The sequence below is a fragment of the Haemaphysalis longicornis genome, unplaced genomic scaffold (assembly GCF_048455015.1).
Source record: "Haemaphysalis longicornis isolate Haplotype H1 unplaced genomic scaffold, Haemaphysalis longicornis Haplotype H1 scaffold_1, whole genome shotgun sequence".
Taxonomy (NCBI): domain Eukaryota; kingdom Metazoa; phylum Arthropoda; class Arachnida; order Ixodida; family Ixodidae; genus Haemaphysalis; species Haemaphysalis longicornis.
In genome coordinates, this window is record NW_027526203.1 from 252022834 (window position 1) to 252042259 (window position 19426).

The following is a 19426-nucleotide window of genomic DNA, read 5'->3' on the forward strand; positions in this document are numbered from 1 at the left end:
CTGTGCTGATATATAGACGGAGACTGAAGGAAATGCGAACACTATACTATATACGCGAATGGCCCCACTCTCTGCGTAGCTACAGTGAGGAAGGCGCAGTGTGCTCACTCTGAATTGACGATTCTGCGAATAATGCTTTAAGCCGAGCACCAATATATGCGGTCAGGTCGGTAGATGATGGACACAAACAGTGCAGATGTCTTCTTTGATTTAGGAAGTACTGTGGGAAGCGTACAAAACTGGTTTGACGGATCGACACACTATAACGGAAGCTTATTCGGGCGCTGTTAGCCACCACTTATGCGGTGTTTCTTAGCAAATTTCGACAACTACGGCTACACGAATGATTGTAATGATGATTTAAAAGGTCCCATAATCTCAATGGAGTAAAGAACGTTCTCACACAAATAGTGCTAGGTCATAGTTCAAGGCTGGTGATAGCGTAGAAGCTGCGCGGCATTCGTTGCTGCGGCGACGGTAACGTAAAAGGGAGCGTGTAACGGCTAACAAAGCGAAGGAAAACATCGGAAGCACGAAAACATGAAAAGAAAGAAAGTGGGATCTTATAAGCACTCATTCCTACCATATTTGGAAATCGTTATGAACACTGTGTCCGCAGTTTTTAATGTCCATCGCCAACCTACTGTATGCACAAGTCACACGTAAAGAGTGCTTTTCTGTAATAAACACTGTTATGATTAAGAAGCCGACATGCCGAATTAAGAACTAAGCTGCGGAAAATAGGTCAAATTTATAAATTACCGCTTATTTGAAGATGAAAAAGACCGGTTATCTACACATCATTATTGCATATCATCCGGGTGCGTGATTCATCACCTGAAATACTGCACTGGCGTAAGTCCCTCACATACATGCAGTTTCATACAATGAAACTCTATCCCCACAAGCACATGTTGAAACAGTTGCTCAGTTTGCACGACTTTGCACGAGTTTGTTGCTTAGTTTGCGCGAGAACGAGAAAGTTTCAGTTTCCACTCGCATGCTTTCTGAGAGTGTCGTGGCAGCGCCGGCGCTCGGCTGCGTGCCGCCATCCATCATATGGCATGTAGAGCTGGCGGCGGTGAGCGGTACCTATTGCACCTATATAATAGGTACAACTTCTAATTAGGTCGCATTTTCGTTAGTTTCTGCTCATATTCTAGGCATGCGGTCGGGTTTTTTGAAAGCCTAGCACGGCACAATGGGAGCGGCGTGATCAGTTCCGCTTGGAGAGGCATTTTGATGAGGTGGCGTCACTTGTGGGCGCGGCTAGCGACCAAGCCTGTCGAGCACCGCGCGTCCACCGACAGGGAGAGAACTAAGTTGCCAGCGCAGGCGCTTGCTTGCTGAAATAACGCATCTTTTCTTCCGTCTCAGTCGTGGTATCATGTCGGTTAGCCTGATTGCAACGCCTTCTCCTTCCCGCTTTCCAGTGGCCAATGCACCCGATTCTAGCTTCAGGCGGCCGAATTTCTGACGGCCGCTCCATTGTTTCCAGTTAGCGGTGATGCCGTCTTTCCGCGAAGGCTTGATGAGCATGGCTTATAGAGGACGGCTAGCGCCCACGGAAAATCTCAGAATGAGCATAGTAACGTTCTCGGAATAAAACGCGTCTCCGAAAAGATGAGTCACAGCTGAGGTATCCGCGCTGCATTAGCTAAATAAATTGGTTCAAAACGAAAGGTTCGTTAGGATCTGAAATATCGTGCCACAGAAACAGAACGACGATAACAGGATCGCCAAACACCGAACTCGCTTTTTTTTTTGCTTAATTTTGGTTTGAAAATTTTGTACTGTAGTGTCACAGAGGGAGCCGCCATGATCGTCAGTACACCTTACAGCAGCATTTATCTGCATTGCTGCGGTTCTGGACGTGCTAATATCAATTTGCTTTCATCTGAAACAGCAATACTGAAGGTAATCATTGAATAAGAGTGAAATAAATTTAAAATTTGGACGTAAATTCCTTATTGCAGATTTGTCACACAGTGCACAGCCTTCATAGTTGTTTTCGTCGCGCTTTCTTTTCAGGCGATCGGGCGGAGGTGGCCGGAACCACCGGAACTGTGGGCTTTAAACCTGCCGAAGTCAGCTGTATGTTTTTTGTCGTATTTTGCACCGCTCGGTACAGCGCAAGGCAGAATCTTTTTCCTTTATCTCTTGTATTTGTTCCGCCTCTCTTCGACGCCATTTTTAACCCACACATCCACTCTTTCTTTATGTTTTGTTTTTGCTGTGTTTTGACACCAGTCGAGTCTACGCAAGGCAGTCTTTTTCTTTATCCTTTGTAGCTGTGCTGTTTTTGTGTCGCATGTCTTAGACGGCGTTTACTAACCATGGCTTTTTACTTATTTCGTAAAAACCAAACTGGCGTGCCTTTTGTAGTTTTCGTTTATGTACTTAGTTTTACCTTAAAGAGGCCCAAGGCTCTACAATGTTGACATACATAAAACCGTGCCACCAGTAGTAGTAGTTTCTAAAGGTTCTGCTTCTATATTCTTCGTATTAAGGATTATTGAAGACACGTAGGCGGTGCTAGGGGTCTTTCGGATCACATAAAACGCCGTTAAATATTTAGCCCGAACCCGCCCCCCTCCCGCTTTTTCCTCCTCCCCTGCACAAAATCCAGTGGCCTTGAACACGAATGCTACGCATTAAATGACCCCAGCCACTCCGCGGTCTTCTAACGTAAGAACATGCGTTGCCACTTCGAACTTCATGCCAGCCAAGCAAGCCACGACGAAAAGAGGCTGCTCTTACCAACGTAACGTTTTCTCTGTCCATGGTGTTGTAACGACACGTGATCACCAAGGCATCTCCCTGCGCAGCGGAAAAGAGAGCATACCAGTGCGCACGCTCATAGGGCGCGAGTTTTTTTTTCTACTGCATTATCGACTGAGCAGCATTCTTCGTAGTTCGCAGTTCTGTGAAAACACAGCAACCATTAAAGGAACAAGGGAAGCCGTGCTAGTTGGTACGTTTTCATTGTTAACTAGCACTACAAAAAAGAAACATGCACATTTACTGGGACTGCAGACAGAAAAACTGCGCATATTTTGTAAGAACGTTTTGTTTGTCAGTGATACTTCGACCCTTAGTGCCCGAATACACAACCGGAGTTCCGTCATGTGTGCTGCGAGAGTGCTGCCTAACAGGGTGTTGGAGCAGGATATGAGCAACTACACGTTTAGGATTTGAGTTTGTAGTCATAGATTGGTATAAGTTTTCAGTGTTTTTCATCATTACTTTCCACACCAAATTAACCAAAGTAACTTTTCTCGCTAAATGCCAAAGCAGCACCGATGTTCCCATCGCTTTGAGACATAGTGAAAGGAATTAAGCTTGATCTAGATTAAAAAAAAATTAAAGCAGTGCCACTCAACGTGAAAAAAGTATGGCGAAGTTACATGATTTTGTTCTTTTAGGAGAGCTCCTTGAAATTTTATCTTACATTGTTCCATTGTTCTGTTTATCACGCAGAAGCTGCACCTGAGAGAAGCGCATCGTAGTGAACTACGTATGCTAATTTCGAACCCGTGAGTAGTTTTAACGTGCGTCAAAATGGAGTGCACAGTGCTGGTTCCACCATTTTCGCCTCCATCAGAAATACACTGCCGTCCGCGTGGCCTGGAAAACCGCCGGGGAATCTGTGGCACTTTCTGTCATAAGCCTATTTTTATTATTGGCGCTGCGTGCGACATCACAAACAATATTATTAAACGAAAGGGTATTCTGCTAAGTAAAACCATGCTAGTGGAAACAGGTGCCATGAGTGCAGTGATATTTAAGTGATGTTACAGTTTTTCATTGTATACGTGGTTCGTAATTACTCATCAAATGCTTCTTGTTGGTGGTTACTCATCCTGTACAAACAGATAGGCAACACACACACTTGGGGGCTGATAATTAAAAATATTTTCCCTATAAAAATGTCGCAGCGATAAAACTTTTTACACCATCAATTCTCAAAGTACGTGACTTTTTCGTTCACTTATGTTTTAGTCACAGCTTATACAAACAATCCTCTCTAAACTTCGGAAGCAATATTTTGCTACTCTTCATCGTACAACTGGTGAAAAACAGTTCTGCATATTTAAGCATAAACATCAATAATAAAAAGATATCTAAAGTACCCATTATGAAAATAGAAAGGAGCAATTTGAAATTGACCTTACTTTAAACGCCAATGCCTGGAAAACGCAGAAGAGAAAATTGTCGATTGCTAGCCGATAATATGTATTTTTCGATTTTTTTTAAAAATTGCACCCACTTTAGCTCTACTTCGGGATGTTTACACAGAACTAACGTTCATAGAATTTGTTTTCAGCAAAAATATTTAAGAACAGGGCTATGCAATACTGACAACCTGTACTTTTTTCTACCATATTTGTTGGGATCGACTCCCGCCTGTCACGCTTGGCGTTGATGACCGTTGTGTGGAAAACCTTGGGTGACCATTTTATTGCGTTTTTTCGCACCGAACGTTTGCGTGCATGACCAGAATAAAACTAATCTTCAAAAAAAGCTCCACATCCCCATACATCGCTTGCGTTCCTTCTATAAAACGAACTACCTACGTAATGCATGCGAAAGTTAGAGTGCACGTACAGGCATCAGCTGGACCGTGCGCCCTCTTTTGAACTGTCGTATCTCCTGGAAGTGTGTGCTGAAGTGGTCATCGCGGGCCATCTCGGGCAGCTCGACACCACCGCGCACGTGGCGCACCCACACACGCTCGCCCGCCAGGTGCGTGTGCAGCTGCGCGGCCACCAAGGTGATGCCCGATTTGGGAAGAGCCTGCAAAGCCCCAGCGTCACGGCAACGATGCTCGTACCGCTTGACGAACTGCGAGACGAGCACGCGGCTAGACTCTGCAGAAGAACCGGGAAAACGTTTCCAGGGAAACCCGTAGGAAAACTGCATGGGATGTCAGCCGCCGCAACGGACTCCCCGCCAAGACCAGAGGTGCGGCGGCTCAGTGATACCAAAGTTCTTCAAAAACATTGAAGGGCTCTGGTGATACTGAGGCCTTGCGCCACTGAGCACCAGGTTGCGGGTAAGGTTTCCAGTGGCAGCTGCTGATTCACAGTCGGCACTTCGCAATTATGCTCATTGCCCTATAGCATCCTTACACTGCAACACTAGCCTGCCGTTCTCTTTCAGCCTCCTCCAGCTTTGGCTGGTACAGAGAGCCCAAGAAGCCGGACGGACTCAAGGGGTCCTGGAATGAGGACTCTTCCCCAGGGCTGACTGCTTTAGAGACACATTTATTCATTCTCCTCCTCCTCCTCGTCCAGCTCTCTTGCTACCATGGCATGGGTTTCTGGTTCGAGAAAGGAACAGTAAACCTTTTATGTAGCAGCGACGCCATCGAACTGGGGTACTATTGTTCCAATTAGAAAAAAAAAATGGAGTTCGTCATTTTGTCTACAGTACATCACGTCAGCGTAGAAAGTCCCCCACCTGCCCTTCTATATACGGTTTTCAGGGACAGCCGCGCCGAGTACCAAAAACTATTCGACACAAAACATTACGGAAAGTGCTTCGAGAACAGCTGTCCTGGTTGACATGTGGCATAAAGACTTGTATCGAAAACTTGTATTGCTTGCCCCGTTTTTTTACTAATTTAGGGATACAGGGCCTGTTTCAGCGGAAGTGAATTTCAGGGGTTGGGAGCTCATGCTTGGCCGAAAGAGCAGTTGTACGTGTGGATGGTGCCCTCCATGAAAACACCTCCTGTTCTGACACAACTGAGAGCTTTACGTTCAGCAACGGACTATAAAGAGCGACCCTTGGTTCAGATGTGTGTCTTGGTTACAAATGTGCGGAGGCGCGCTCACCACGCGGGTGCATTCGGATATGCAGTATCCTGTGAGCTCGAACGCCGGCTGCCGGGGCGGGATGGCCATCTTGTCGGTGTACTCGAGCCCGATCTCCAGAATCCCCACGTCGAAGCGGCGCAGCTCTCCCGTGTAGTAGATCGTGATCCCGGAACTATCCACGTATCCGGCTCGGTGAGAGGGATTGTTGTAATGCACCTCCAGCATGACGTACGGCGAGTAGTCACTGCCACCAACTGAGAGTCCAGCCTCTTCGGGGTACGCCAAAGGCTGCGCCGTCGGGGAAATGCGTCAAAAAGGCGAAACTGAGAAATTTGCACGAATCGCATTGCAGACTTTCGGGTAACGTGCCTCCAGTCATCACGCAACTTAAAGTTACTATCACTATGGAACACAAGAATAAGCTGAAAAGTGTCGCAAATGTAATAAACGTGAGGTACATCGAGATCTTGGTGCTTCCCGAAAGTAGTAGCTTGAACAGTTGCACCTGAAACCGTAATGCCTATGGCTGAGCGCTCTGTAGGCTTCGCAGCCAAGCTTAAGCATAGTCTTTTGGGAGCTTTAGAGCTGTAAAAGAGGTAATGAGGGTCAGTTGGTGCATATTAAACGAAAAAACGGAGTTTTAGACAACGAGCGGAGATTGTCTGATCTCGTTTGGTCTAGAATTTAACCATAGTAAGATAGATTTACCATGTTTAAGAGACCATCTTTAAGAGGCTGTCTAAACTTTAACCATCTAATTTAATTTCGAGCTTTATTTTTGCGGAAATTGTTGTTGTGGCAGGCAAATGCCACATTGCCATCGACAAAATAGTTGCAAAAATTGTCCAATGCCAGGCACTTTGAGCTGTCTTTACCAAGTGCACGTTTTACCACCAATTCGCGGCCTCATGCAAGAAAATTTACTCAGTCAGTGGCACGATCAGCTTATAACTATATATGATAAGTGAGCCCCGCTTTGTAGCCCTGAATGTTCCAAAATGCGCGAGTGTCCATGGACATTTATAATAATTATTGCATGTGAAATAAGCGTGAAGTCCCGAGTAATTTGCATCATCGGACGTACAGCTTACGCAAGGCTCACTTGCACAAAATTTTAACGAGAACTGCTACTGGAACCAACATGTTATACTGCCGACTGTTGCGACAACCCATGGGGGTTTTGAGGGTGGTTTGAGGCTATCTCAGTCTCATAAATTTTGTAGTTAACGTGTATACTCAATGAGACTACCCCGCCACCGCAATAAAAAATAAAATAAACACGGAGGGGCGGGAAGCACAAGAAAACCTAACGTGTTGCGTTGTGTACTGTACGCAAATTGTCGGGCTTCAACTCGATGGACTTACAATCCCCCGAACATTCATTTTCCATTTAAACTCATCATTCCTTCATCAAGATATCTCTAACCTGTTTCCTATCCTTAACATCACAATTGTTATCATCAACCTAGCTGTCAGGTGCCAAAAAGTGCAGTTTAAAAGCACCAAAAAGTCATTAAGAATTTTCATTTTTTATCTTAGAGTACGTTAACTTTCAGTTGCATTTTGGTGTAGCAACAATGTCTGAAAATTCTTCAGTCTTGCACAGAATTTTGAGGGGCTTCGAATAACATTTGAATTTAGCGAAATTGCTTTACAAGACTGTAAAAGTGTGCAATCAACATACTAGTTTTTTTAAATACATGCATTTTTTAACCAGAAAAGCGCATCGAAAAGTGCTGTTTTTTTCACTACTCTCGTTGAACTTCTGGCGATGTTGGCCCCCTCGATGCACTGAATATTTTGCAGTGCAACCGTTAGAAAAAGAACACCCAACGTTTGCTACACGCTATAAACTTGTAACCTTAAGCTTAATATTTGAAAACTTTAGCCCAAAACTGGCACACTTTATCGCAAAATCAATGTTCTGTCAGAAGACAGAAGGCTAATCATACCCTCACTAAAGAATTTCGTGCTTGAAAAGTCGCGAGTTTATAGTTTTCAATGACTCCTAGTCAAGGTGTTTATATTGTCACGAAGCCAGAGACGACGCAGTGGTCTTCAAGGAAAACAAGTTTATTGGAGCGAACTTGTGCTCCCCTAACAACTCAAAGAATACACAGGCGGCGAAGCAGCAATCAACAAAGTGACTTGCGAAGGCGAGCGTCGACGATTCGAATGCCGCGGCGTCTGCTCTGCGGGAATTTATCACGCGGCGCCAGGGTTTCTCGAATAGTCGAAGTGTATCCAGAACACTGTAGATCAACGAAGATTATTCTAGGCTGTTCACGTTAGTTCGGAACGCTCTCCCTATCAGAAGAGATAGCACATGCGGCACAGAAAGAAAGAATGGAACACGCGCCTCCCTTGGCCCACAGACAACACCGATAACACAGACCAGCGCAGCCGGGCGGCAAAAGCAAAACACAAATAAACAAACCAAATGCATTGTTCGCGGCAATATGCAAAAAATATGTTAAGCTTTTTTTAATTGCTGATCAACGGCTAGTGTCCCAGCCTCTGGTTTTACTGACAAGCAATGATGACTCCTTCTTTTCGATTCCTTCGGTACTGCCCCTTTGACTTCCGTTCCGGTCGAGTAGTTCTTATTAGATATGCTTACTACACTTGCGCGGAACAAGTTAGTGTATTTATACTTGCTTTTCTCGTACACGCCACTTAATCCTGTCCAGACCAATGCGCTAATGAGGGCGCACTCAAAAACATACCTTGTGGTTGGCCGAACTACAATAAAGGGTGTCAAATTGGGTGCCTATTTGTACATTGCAGAAGTAAATGTTACAGCTAGAAAAGCGGCTTCTGAAAAGAAGGCTTAAAAAAACCAAATCCTCTCGGCTTATTCAAAGTAATCTTGGGCTTCCTTAGCTGACTTTTTTTCAGGTTTGAAGAAAAGAGGAGTTGCTCAACACTGCGCTGACTCCAGTTAAAAGGAAGGAAAATAGAGCGAGGACGGTCGGAGGATCATCCCCTTGAGGGATGGTTGATTAGTCTCGCTTCGAATAAAGCCACTCTGCGTGATACCGGAGTCCTTCAAAAGCATTGAAGGACTCTGGGGATGCGAACAGCAGCTGTCTATTTCCGCATCCCTCGTGCATAAGTGCGTCCAGAAAATGCCGTGGTTCTCTAGGGAACAAATGTCGTTCTAAAGGCTACAGTCTTTCTTTCTGAGCAGCAGGGGAAAATATTAGTCTGTCTGTCTGTCTGTCTGTCTGTCTGTCTGTCTGTCTGTCTGTCTGTCTGTCTGTCTGTCTGTCTGTCTGTCTGTCTGTCTGTCTGTCTGTCTGTCTGTCTGTCTGTCTGTCTGTCTGTCTGTCTGTCTGTCTGTAATGATCAGATCAGATAGAACCATGTACATAACGTCGAAAACGTTAGCGATGCAGGTATTCGAGGTAGCCTACGCGAATGCATCGCTGTCAAAAACAGTGCCAAACTCGCTCGAGTTTCCGTACCGGTGCTCCCATGGCCCAGGCGGCAATAACCCTCTTGCAGACCTCCAGCGGCTCGGGACGGTCGGGGCTGCTGCAGGGCCCGTTCCACGCCGGCAGCTCCTCATCGACCGGCGCCTCGCAGTGGAAAAGCTCCATGTGGTGCACGAGAGCCTCGCTCCCTTTCTGGATGTTTGCTTCGTACTGCGCCCGCGGTGCATATGCGGGGAAAAGGTCAGTCGAGGAACACGGCACAGACCAAAGGGGTTCTTCGCTCCTCGGCCAACAGAGGAGCGAAAAACACAGCGCTGTGTTCGTCACTTGTCTTTAGTTCACCCCTTCCAAAGCGATGTTCATTTCAGCGTAGAACACCAGCTAGCGAAACGTTTCTGTGTTGAATAGTGGGAACTATGGCTCGCTGCCGTGGTTGGAGAAGTATTTAATTATCATCACTCCACATACGCTTCGTGCACAAACCGTTAAATTTATGCGTAATAAAAACTGCCCATGATCCAGATAAGTTTTCCCGGAGAAGTTCTAAACAAGCTCTGTGGATTTTTGCGCACCGTCTAATGGAGATGGACAAAGGGTATTGGCGGACGTAACCACAGAGGAGACGCACCCGAGTAACAGAATGGTTGCCGAGAGAAAGGACCATAGGAGTGTGCCAAGACAGATAACACGATGGAGGGATACGGTGAGAAAATTTTTGGGCAAATGAAGGATTCGGATAGCGCAGAGTATGAGCGATTGGAAGACTATGGAGGGGCTGTTGTGCAACGATGGACATAAATAGGTGGTGATTATGATGATCCTGCACAAAGTGTACAAAATTAGGGGTTCCTGAAAGTGGTACCATTTGGATCCTACTTTTTTAAAATTTATATAGATGGCGCAGTTATAGTGGACGATTCAGCTCAATTTGTATTGTACGTTGATTATGATGCCATGTTATTTTTTAGATAACTGAATGCTGCCACTTTGATTTGTCGCAACTGGGGTATTTCAAATTCGCTCGCCATTAGTAATATATAAACAAGAGCGGTCCTCTTGAGGCTCAGAAATGAGAGAATAACATCATGATTGGTAACAATACATCAAGTAAAAGGTTGGGAGTCATTTCAACAGGAAACTGTTTTATGCCTGGATACACAAAGATTTGACTGACCTCATATCCGTCACGGAAATGACGCCAGTACAGCGAAGCAAGCGGCCTGTAAAGAGTGTACCCCTGCACACAGGGTCTTCTTGCGGAGAAGCAACCTTTCGTACTAAATAGTACGTTATACTTAGGGTTGTTCGCTTTCGGGTTTTATACTTTAACACGAAAGTGCTTTATGCCGGGGTACACTAAGATTTCACTGACGTCATATCCGTCATGGAACTTACGCCAGGACACCTTTCCCGAAGCTACCAGCCAGCAGGACGTTGCTCGCCAAGCACACCCACAAGACAGCCGCTGACCCGCAAATAATGCACATTTCGCTGCACATTTCACTTTCGTATTTTACCGATTCCTATGACAAAGGAATCAACCACAGTTTTTTGAATAACTAGCAAACTTTCATAAGTCAATGCATGGTATTCTGGAAACGTCATTTTTTGCCGAGAAGCACTGAATAAATATTCTATATTTCTCCATTTTTATCGTATCTGCATATATTTTCACGTAGTTTCGGGTCATACAGGTACGTCGAGCAAAAAATATTTTTATTCTACAAAAAAGATGACCGCATTATAAAGAACTGGTGTGATGATGTCCACACGGAATAAGTTCTTCACATCTTGACATGAGTTTTTATTAAGGTGCGTTCCGGTGGTAAAAAAAGTTTGTTAATAATTTCAAGTGACTGTTCCACCTAACAAGAAATACTAACAAATTCTACATGCCACACAACGAAAATTGGCTAGAGAACGTACTGACTATGGATTTCGGATCTTGCATTATACGTTACCAAAACTACTGAACACAACTGTATAACAATTTCGCAAATTCAATGTGAATACATGTCTTCTAGAAAAATATATAATAAAAAAGACGCCTCTGTACACTGCTTCAGTGATTCTTATTCGGTTATCCGGTTCATTTGTATTTATATTGTATTCTTTACTCATTTTTGTACTCCTGTGTCTATGGCTACATTATTGTTCTCGTTGCGTTGTAATGAACTAATTTAGTTGTATTACACGTACAAATTACGTATTATTATCTTATTATCAAAGTACGTGTTATTTTAAATACCTTGTGTCATTCAATTGTTTTTGTCTTTAAGTATTCGGTGTAGACTTACAAGCCCTTGCTAAGCTGAATACTTCGAGACCTTTTCGTATTGCTACAAACATCTTCAAGTGAACCGATGTCAAATAAATTCGATTGGATTTGAAATAAGCTTAGCGGTTCAGCGCAAATAGACTCAGAATAACCGGCATTGAGCAAGCCTAGAGCTTAAAAAACATTCAGCGCTCGAAAAATGGTAATTTTTAAAAGTAAAAAGGGGTCTTACTCGAATGACGTGCTTCTTGTATGCAAAGTCTGCTGGAAGCTTGAGCAGCCGGCACCAGTAGGTCGTTTCTTGGCTTGGAACGTTTACCTAAGAACATAGAACAAATATGAACTTATATTGGGCCTATGCCCCAAACATGCAAATGTATATTTCCTGCTTACCACTTGAAAGTGCATCAGATCAAAGAGTTCCTTAGGTTAGACGGCGTAATTAAGGATCAGCTATCACACTCGCGCTCCTGAGAGGTCGCAAGTGTAACTGCGCATGGTGGGAGCGGAAAGCGATGCTCGCTGCCACCTACGTTACAACAAGTACTAAAGAACGCGAACATGAAAAAGAGCACCTAGGCAGGACGGGCGAGCGCCCGCTCTCTCGATGAGCCCCTTCATCGTGTTCGTGTTCTTTTGGGCTTGTTACAGTGTCGAAGTTCTCTTATCACCAGCTAGCCCAAACTTCTGCGTGGAATTGTCACTGCCATCTGTTTCGCGAGGAAAAATATTGTCATCGACCTAAATGCAGGTGCATGCTACTACTAACGAAGTTCTCCAGATTTCCCAGAATACTTTGTTGTTCAAGGAAATTGTGGCCGGAATCGCTGCTCATATCCGCGTAACCCTAATTTTTAACAAAATGGCCTTTGAGAGCAAAACCGAAATCCACCTGCTCCTGGGAACAAAGAGGCACGCTGGACAGGCCCATGAGGAATTTGGGCAAGTATTGTAGGCGGCGTAAGTTCCCTGAGGGACTAATTTTCGCGTATTACTCGAATCGCCTTCATTTCATGAAAAATAGGTTTCGCGAAAATTTTTCCCGAAATATCAAATCTTTTAAAGCAAAAATATTGGCTCACTCTGTTTTTTGTATGTGAAATATTTGAAGAAAAACTTGCCTTTAAAGCTCACGACGGGATTGGCAAGCGCACTTAAAAACCATATCAAGGTGGAAATAAATGAATGTCCAAATAAAGAAGCGACATTTTCATTTTTTTTTGCCATATTTCTTGCGAAATTTAGTAATCACGAAATATTTCGGAACACCAGATTTGGTTGTGTTGGTGAAGTGATAAGTTCGGCAATGGATTCGGCAATAAGTTCAGCTTGTGGATGCCAATGAATTCAAAAATTGGGTCCCCCCCCCCCCCCCCCCCCCCCGAGAAACCTGTTCACTTTATGGGGCCTCGCCTAAATTTTTCGCCCCACCACTGTCTCTCTGTTTAAGTTGTCTATTGTTTCTTGGTAGTTCACTACCCAGAAACTGGCCGCCCCAAACCAGATAATCTTCAGCTGTGAAGATCTCGCAACGCCACAGAGAGTCAAAGATTACAGCGCAAATTTTCGTCAAGAGAGAAGCACAGCAATCAAAGTAAGTCTCTCGTACAGTTAAGCAGAAGCAGGCAAATTGACTGCAACCCTCCTTGAATAGATATCATTTACCTTAAGAAGTTTACTTTTTTTTACTCGTCATAAAAACTGAGGGCCGTACGTGGTCCAAGCAGCCCTTCTTTCCCAAGCTTGCCTTGTCATTCAGAAAATCGGCGAACTTGGTGTCACTCGGAAAGGGGGGTGGTTCCTCCATGACCTTGAGCAGTTGTGCCCTTTGAAAGCCGTGCTGAGCGCGTGTCAGCCGCAGGCCCTCCAGGCGTCGAAGGGGCCCCGGGCCGGTTGCGTACACCAGGTGCACGGTGCCATCCTGCGGTCGACAACGTGCACAAGACCATAAAGTCTTCGGGATAAACGGAGCAGTGGAGCATTGGGATGCTTTCTATAAGTTGTACTCAGCCGAACAAGACAAAGGCAGCGTAACACCGAAAAGGGAGTGTACCAGCATCACGCGGCATTCGCCTTCGGGCCGCAGGGATTACAATGTTAAGGTACTCACCCCCGGCACACCGAACGGGCGAATGTGCGTGGAGGATAGCGGATAATCAAACCCTGGCTTCGCTTCCGCCCCAGCTGAAGAGTTTCTGACCTTTTGAGGCCGCGTGTCAAGTGCATAAGTAAAAAAGTTGACAAGAGCTTAATGAGCATTTGCAAGGGCATACTGAACCAAATCAAGGCGTTGTTTGAAATATTCAAGACCCTTAAGCTTTACTTCCTTCACCTCGTCGATGAATGGCCGCGCATATTTTGAGAGGCGAAAAACCCAACACCTCATTAATAGCTACATATTTGCTCACGACTTTGAGAGCTCGTATTGACTACGGATCAGCTCATTTCGAACAGCCCCACTTTGTATACATAACGGGCAGTTCTTCGGGGAAGTCAGTTTCACACGTTGAAACAGTAGGCCTACAAAATCGATCTTCACAACAAAGTAGGCAAAATCAATCTTCGCAACTTAGTGAAAGCAGACAGAGCTGGTGACTCATATTAACAATGTTCTGAGTTTCAAAAGAAGGATTCTCAGAGCCCGTCGATTGAAGACACATCATTTAACACGGGAAAGATAGAACCAGTTGAAAGTTGACTAAAAGTGCCTGCAGCCACACTGTTAAGTGTGGTTGATCAATGTAAAATCAAAGCTAGTGCATGCCAATCATTATGGCGTGTTAGCGTTTGCTTGGGATACATGCCAGCCACCCCTTCCCCGAATGGCTGCGCTGGGCATCACGCACGTTGATTCTATGCGTCACGTATCGCACCTCTATGACGTAGTCGTGGCTGTCGCAGGTGTCGAATTTCCGCGTTAGCAGGAAGCGGACCGTGGAGCCCTTGCGCTTGAGACTCCCCAGCACGCAGTCGTTCTGGTCGTCCACGGCCACATATCCTGCTTCGTCGGTCCAGCCGTCCTGCATAGAGGCGAACAATACGTCAGGAGGCATACGCAGCAGTCGCCTTTTTCAAGTTAGGTTTAGCATTCAGCGTGCAGACAATAATTGAAGCTATTCGTAATATAGACAGTCCGAGTGTTTTTAACAAAGTTTTTTTACTGCCCGGTTTCTGCCTGTACGAACGTACAGCCATTACCAAAGGTTTATGTCCCGTGAGACCGACAGTTGCAAGTGACATTTCGTCCAGAAAGAACGCCCGATAAGTGTTGTATGTGTTACGACTCTTAAGTACAATAATTTCCATAAATTTAAAAGCACCAGCATGGGGAGATATTCCTTCGCATCTGCGCAGTTGCGGGTTTCTCGCATCACTTGCACGCAACATCGCGGAAATTGGGAGCAGGATCACGTCAGCACTGTACTGATGGACAGGCCACAAAACAGTGAATGACGGTTTGGCTGCGCGAACCACAAAATATTGAGCGAAAGCACTATACACCTGCTTGTCTAATACACGGTACGTGCTCTGTGTGGGGGCAGCCACAGAGTACGCGCAGGCTTCAGAGTACGCGCGCAGATTTCTTGCGGTCGGCCCTCGTAGTGGTCGCGCTCTAAGTAATTCACTGATTGGTTCATTGAGTGCATGTCCCATCATGCACCGCGGCCGGTAGCGTCAGCGGCAACGCGCGCGGCAGCAGCATGCACGCGTTACTGTTTACCAAAGCGTTGCGCTATGGGTATGTGCGCATGTATCATTTTGCTGGAACAGCAGCAACTGTGGGGTATAAGACGGAGCTCAGTCCTAAAACTCTGCTTTGAGATCTTGCGACGTCAACTGGTACCCGGAGCCAGACGTTTTTTTTTCCCAATGAGTACCGGTTGACGACGATACACCTCGAAGCGTGACGTTAGGCCTAATGTCTTATGTTTAGGCGTAACTCATGGCAATCTTCAAGTTGAACCTTACTGCGTGCCAAGCAAGTCTCACTCACGGTACACAATGCTGCGGGTACTGGTTAACGACGTTGGACCTCAAGCGTGACGCTATACTAGTCCCAACTTCGGGCTGTCGCATACTCGCGTCACCCACTCCCTCTGCTGTGAATCAACCTATGCGAGAATGAGTTATAAATTGGAAAATACGGACGGCTTCCTGAGTGAACAATTTTTTCATCCGTGAAATCGGCCGAGGTTGGTCATAGTGTTTTCGCACTAAAACCAGGCCATATTGAATATGAAGGAGGGCCCCGATAAGTTCAATATGTTCAATATGAAGATGGCCCGATATAAGTTCAATAAGTTCAATATGAAGAGGGCCCCATATTCAATATGGCCTTCATATTCAATAGATTCATATTCAATATGGCCGCTAAAATGGAAAGGCAGTACAGTAGACAGCCAGTAAGCCGAAATACCTTAATTAGTGGGAGCCGAACGAGTGCGAAACATTTGCTTGGTTTCTGATAGACACTTAATTAAAAGGCTCGCTTAACAAGTCCTTCGGGTAACTCCAACACCCTTCGAAAAACTCGAAGACCTGCTTCACCGCAATGCACTTGAGTAGCCAATCTTTGCGATCAAAGTGTAGAGTCTGCCAATAAGAAGCTACTTTGGCTAGAAAAATGTTGTCTACTCTACGACCCTGAAAGCTCTAGGGCCTTACTAGAGGCCAGTGACGGGCGGGTGGGTGAATTGTTCTCTCACAAGGCGGCTGGCTGGCTGGAAAAGTTGGAAAATAAAGGAAGGAAAGCCAAGAACACCAAGGCTTTCCCTTCTGTGTTCCTTCCACGAGCCCTTCTTACAAAATCTGATTCGCTACAGGCATAGCGATGGCATCGGTGCTGGCAGTCATGGCGCCGTAGGTAGCACGCGAGGGTTGCCCACTAGTTGGCACTCTCGACACGCCGAAGACGCACGAGTAACAATACGGGGGTTAAAAAGGTAACCTTCACCCCTAGTTGTCGGAGCGGAGCCGGTTATCACCCCACAAGAGTAGGGTGCATTCGCATAAACACACAAGCAAGCGGAGCTAGGGCAGCACAGCCTCTCCGGAAGCCTAGTTGATGTGGCATCTGACGCGCATTCCGAAGGTCGTGGGTTCGGGTCCCACACGGCGAGCATGCTTTTCTTCACTTTATTTCTTTTTTCTTTCAAATGTTTAAAAAAATAAACCTAGTTTAACACAAAAAATAGTGAACTACATCCCCTAAGCCTTCTCTGCGGGCTATTGGCTTCAGCGCGCGCACGCGCGCGTGCACGCACGCACACACACACATACAGAAAGATAGGTCGGCAGTCTACAACGCCAAAGGAGGCATAGGGGTGTGGTTAGGCTCTTTTTTTACTACGGTTAATGAGGTTAACATTTTTTTTAATATACGGAAGAAAGAAAGAAAGAAAAACACGCGCCCAGAGTGGGGACCGAACCCACGCCTTTGGGTCCCCACTCTGGGCGCGTGTTTTTCTTTCTTTCTTCCGTATATTAAAAAAAATGTTAACTTCATTAACCGTAGTAAAAAAAAAAGAGCCTAACCACACCCCTATGCCTCCTTTGGCGTTGTAGACTGCCGACCTATCTTTCTGTATTTCCTCAACGAGCCCCTCATTTCCTTACTATATATATATATATATATATATATATATATATATATATATATATATATATATATATATATATATATATATATATATATATATATAGCGAATTAGAAATGGGAAACGAGGGGCTCGGTGAAATAAGACAGAAAGTAAGGGTTGGCAGTCAAGAAAACCTCGGAAAGCAAAGGGGTGGTTGTGGTGGGTCTTAGAAATAGATGAAGAATTTTTTGAGTCAGAAAGAAAGTGGTGATAAAATGCCCGCCGGGTGGGATCCGAACCCACGACCTCCAGAATACCGGTCTGGTGCGATAACCACTACGCTACCGGCGGGGCTACTTTAGCCTCCACCTTCTCGGGTATTTATGTTAAGGTATTTTTTATTTCCTGCACTTGGGGGTGGTAGCCAGCGCCACTCGGACTACTAGGGGTGAAGGGGACCTTCTTTTTAACCCCCGGGACGTGACTCGAGTGTCTACGACATGTCAAGAGTGGTCGACCAGCGTTGAACCCTCTTAAGCTTCCTTTGGCACCAAGACTGCCAGAACAGAGGCCCTCGCTATGCATGTAGCGAATCAGAAATGGGAAAAGAGGGGCTCGGTAAAATAAGACCGAAAATAAGGGTTGGCAGTCAAGAAAACCTCGGAAAGCAAAGGGGAGGTTGGGGTGGGTCTTAGAAATAGATGAAGAATTTTTTGAGTCAGAAAGAAAGTGGTGATAAAATGCCCGCCGGGTGGGATCCGAACCCACGACCTCCAGAATACCGGTCTGGTGCGATAACCACCACGCTACCGGCGGGGCTGCTTCCCTACCACTTTCTCGGGTATTTATGTTAAGGTATTTTTTGTTTCCTGGACTTGGGGTTGGTCGCCAGCCCCACCCGCACCAGACCGGTATTCTGGAGGTCGTGGGTTCGGATCCCACCCGGCGGGCATTATTTTTTCACGATATATATATATATATATATATATATATATATATATATATATATATATATATATATATATATATATATATATATATATATATATACATATATATATATATATATGTGTGTGTGTCTTGCACGCGTAATCATGCGAGCGGCAATTAAACTTCGCAGTTTGATATCTCGGAGCACGGATGCGCTAGAAGAATTCTGCGAAATGAAACTGCGTAGAAACACGATTGCGTCTACCCTTTCCATACAAACATTCCTGTTTCATGCAGCCACTAAAAAGTTAGTTATTCAATTTTAGTAATTAAGCCCCCGACATCAATAGTCATCACCTCATTCTGTGGCCCCCTGGGCGCATAACCTCACTCTAGAGGTGGTCTTCACGTACATTTAAGAGATCAATTTTAATAAAACCTGTCGGCGTAACTTTGACCACCCTGTATATTCATTCGTTGTTCATCTAAATAAAACTCAGTTGGCAGTTCAGCGCAGTGTTTGTCTTTTCTTCCTGTCGCTTCGTTTTTAGCGCTGTTTTTCTAAGTAATATCCTGTAATAGGCGCTGGAAAAAAGACGAAGCACATTTCGGGCGTAGAAACGCTTGCAGTTTCTCGCAATGTAGAACAATCTGTTTCGGAAATCTTGGGCCATTCATACATTTTTATTCGCGTATAATTTGAGGACAAAATCGCAATTCTTTAGGCTAGGGAGAAAACAACTGACGTAAAGAAATTTGGCGCATACAATAGCGCCGCATTATTGAAGAAGAAATATACGTGCTACATTAAAGAAATAATTAACAAAGTGAAAAAGCTCTTCCGCGTTGTTTTTCTAATTTTTTAGTTACTAGTCAGTCTTCGGGCCCACCTCATTTCATTCCTGCGGAAAATGCAAGCTGAAAGCGCGAATAAAAGTCAATGCTTCGCTTTGTTTAGCATAACTGTGTTAGCGACCACGTCGTCTCGACGACATAATCGACTCCCGTCCCCGGCGGAACTCGGGAGTCCACTAGGAAGCGCACCGGGTAGCGCGAAGGAAGGTTTCCAGCGGCACAGATATTGAATAACCGTGCACGCTGAAAAGAACAGCCAGGCGTCTTTTGTCCTCAGGACGCTTTTATTTGATTCTATCTCTCTCTGTCTCTAGAACTTTCCTGACAAGCGCTGCATGTATACTGCTTTCCTGAGACTGTCCGTCATTTTTTCTTGTTTCACGTCCTACTGGGATGTCTACGCATAATTTAGGGTTCTTCTGGAAGCCAGCACTTTCATTGACCACTTCGCTCTTTTGTCGACTCTTCACTCTTGTTTTTGTCCCCCTGCCGTGTCATAATCACCGCGACGGACCCGGCAAGGCA

At 45.2% G+C, this 19426-nt stretch overlaps 1 protein-coding gene across 1 annotated transcript in view; it reads right to left on the reverse strand.

The window, feature by feature from the left end:
* Nucleotides 1-19426, reverse strand: part of Tbh (Tyramine beta hydroxylase) — a 97692-nt gene that overhangs the window by 15023 nt on the left and 63243 nt on the right. The window contains exons 3-9 of the mRNA XM_077675667.1: nt 14411-14557; nt 13285-13458; nt 11770-11856; nt 9290-9469; nt 5841-6110; nt 4609-4797; nt 2761-2820 (exon numbers count right to left, since the gene is read on the reverse strand). Coding sequence (XP_077531793.1) covers nt 2761-2820; nt 4609-4797; nt 5841-6110; nt 9290-9469; nt 11770-11856; nt 13285-13458; nt 14411-14557 — 1107 coding nt within the window. The remainder of the gene's footprint in view (nt 1-2760; nt 2821-4608; nt 4798-5840; nt 6111-9289; nt 9470-11769; nt 11857-13284; nt 13459-14410; nt 14558-19426) is intronic.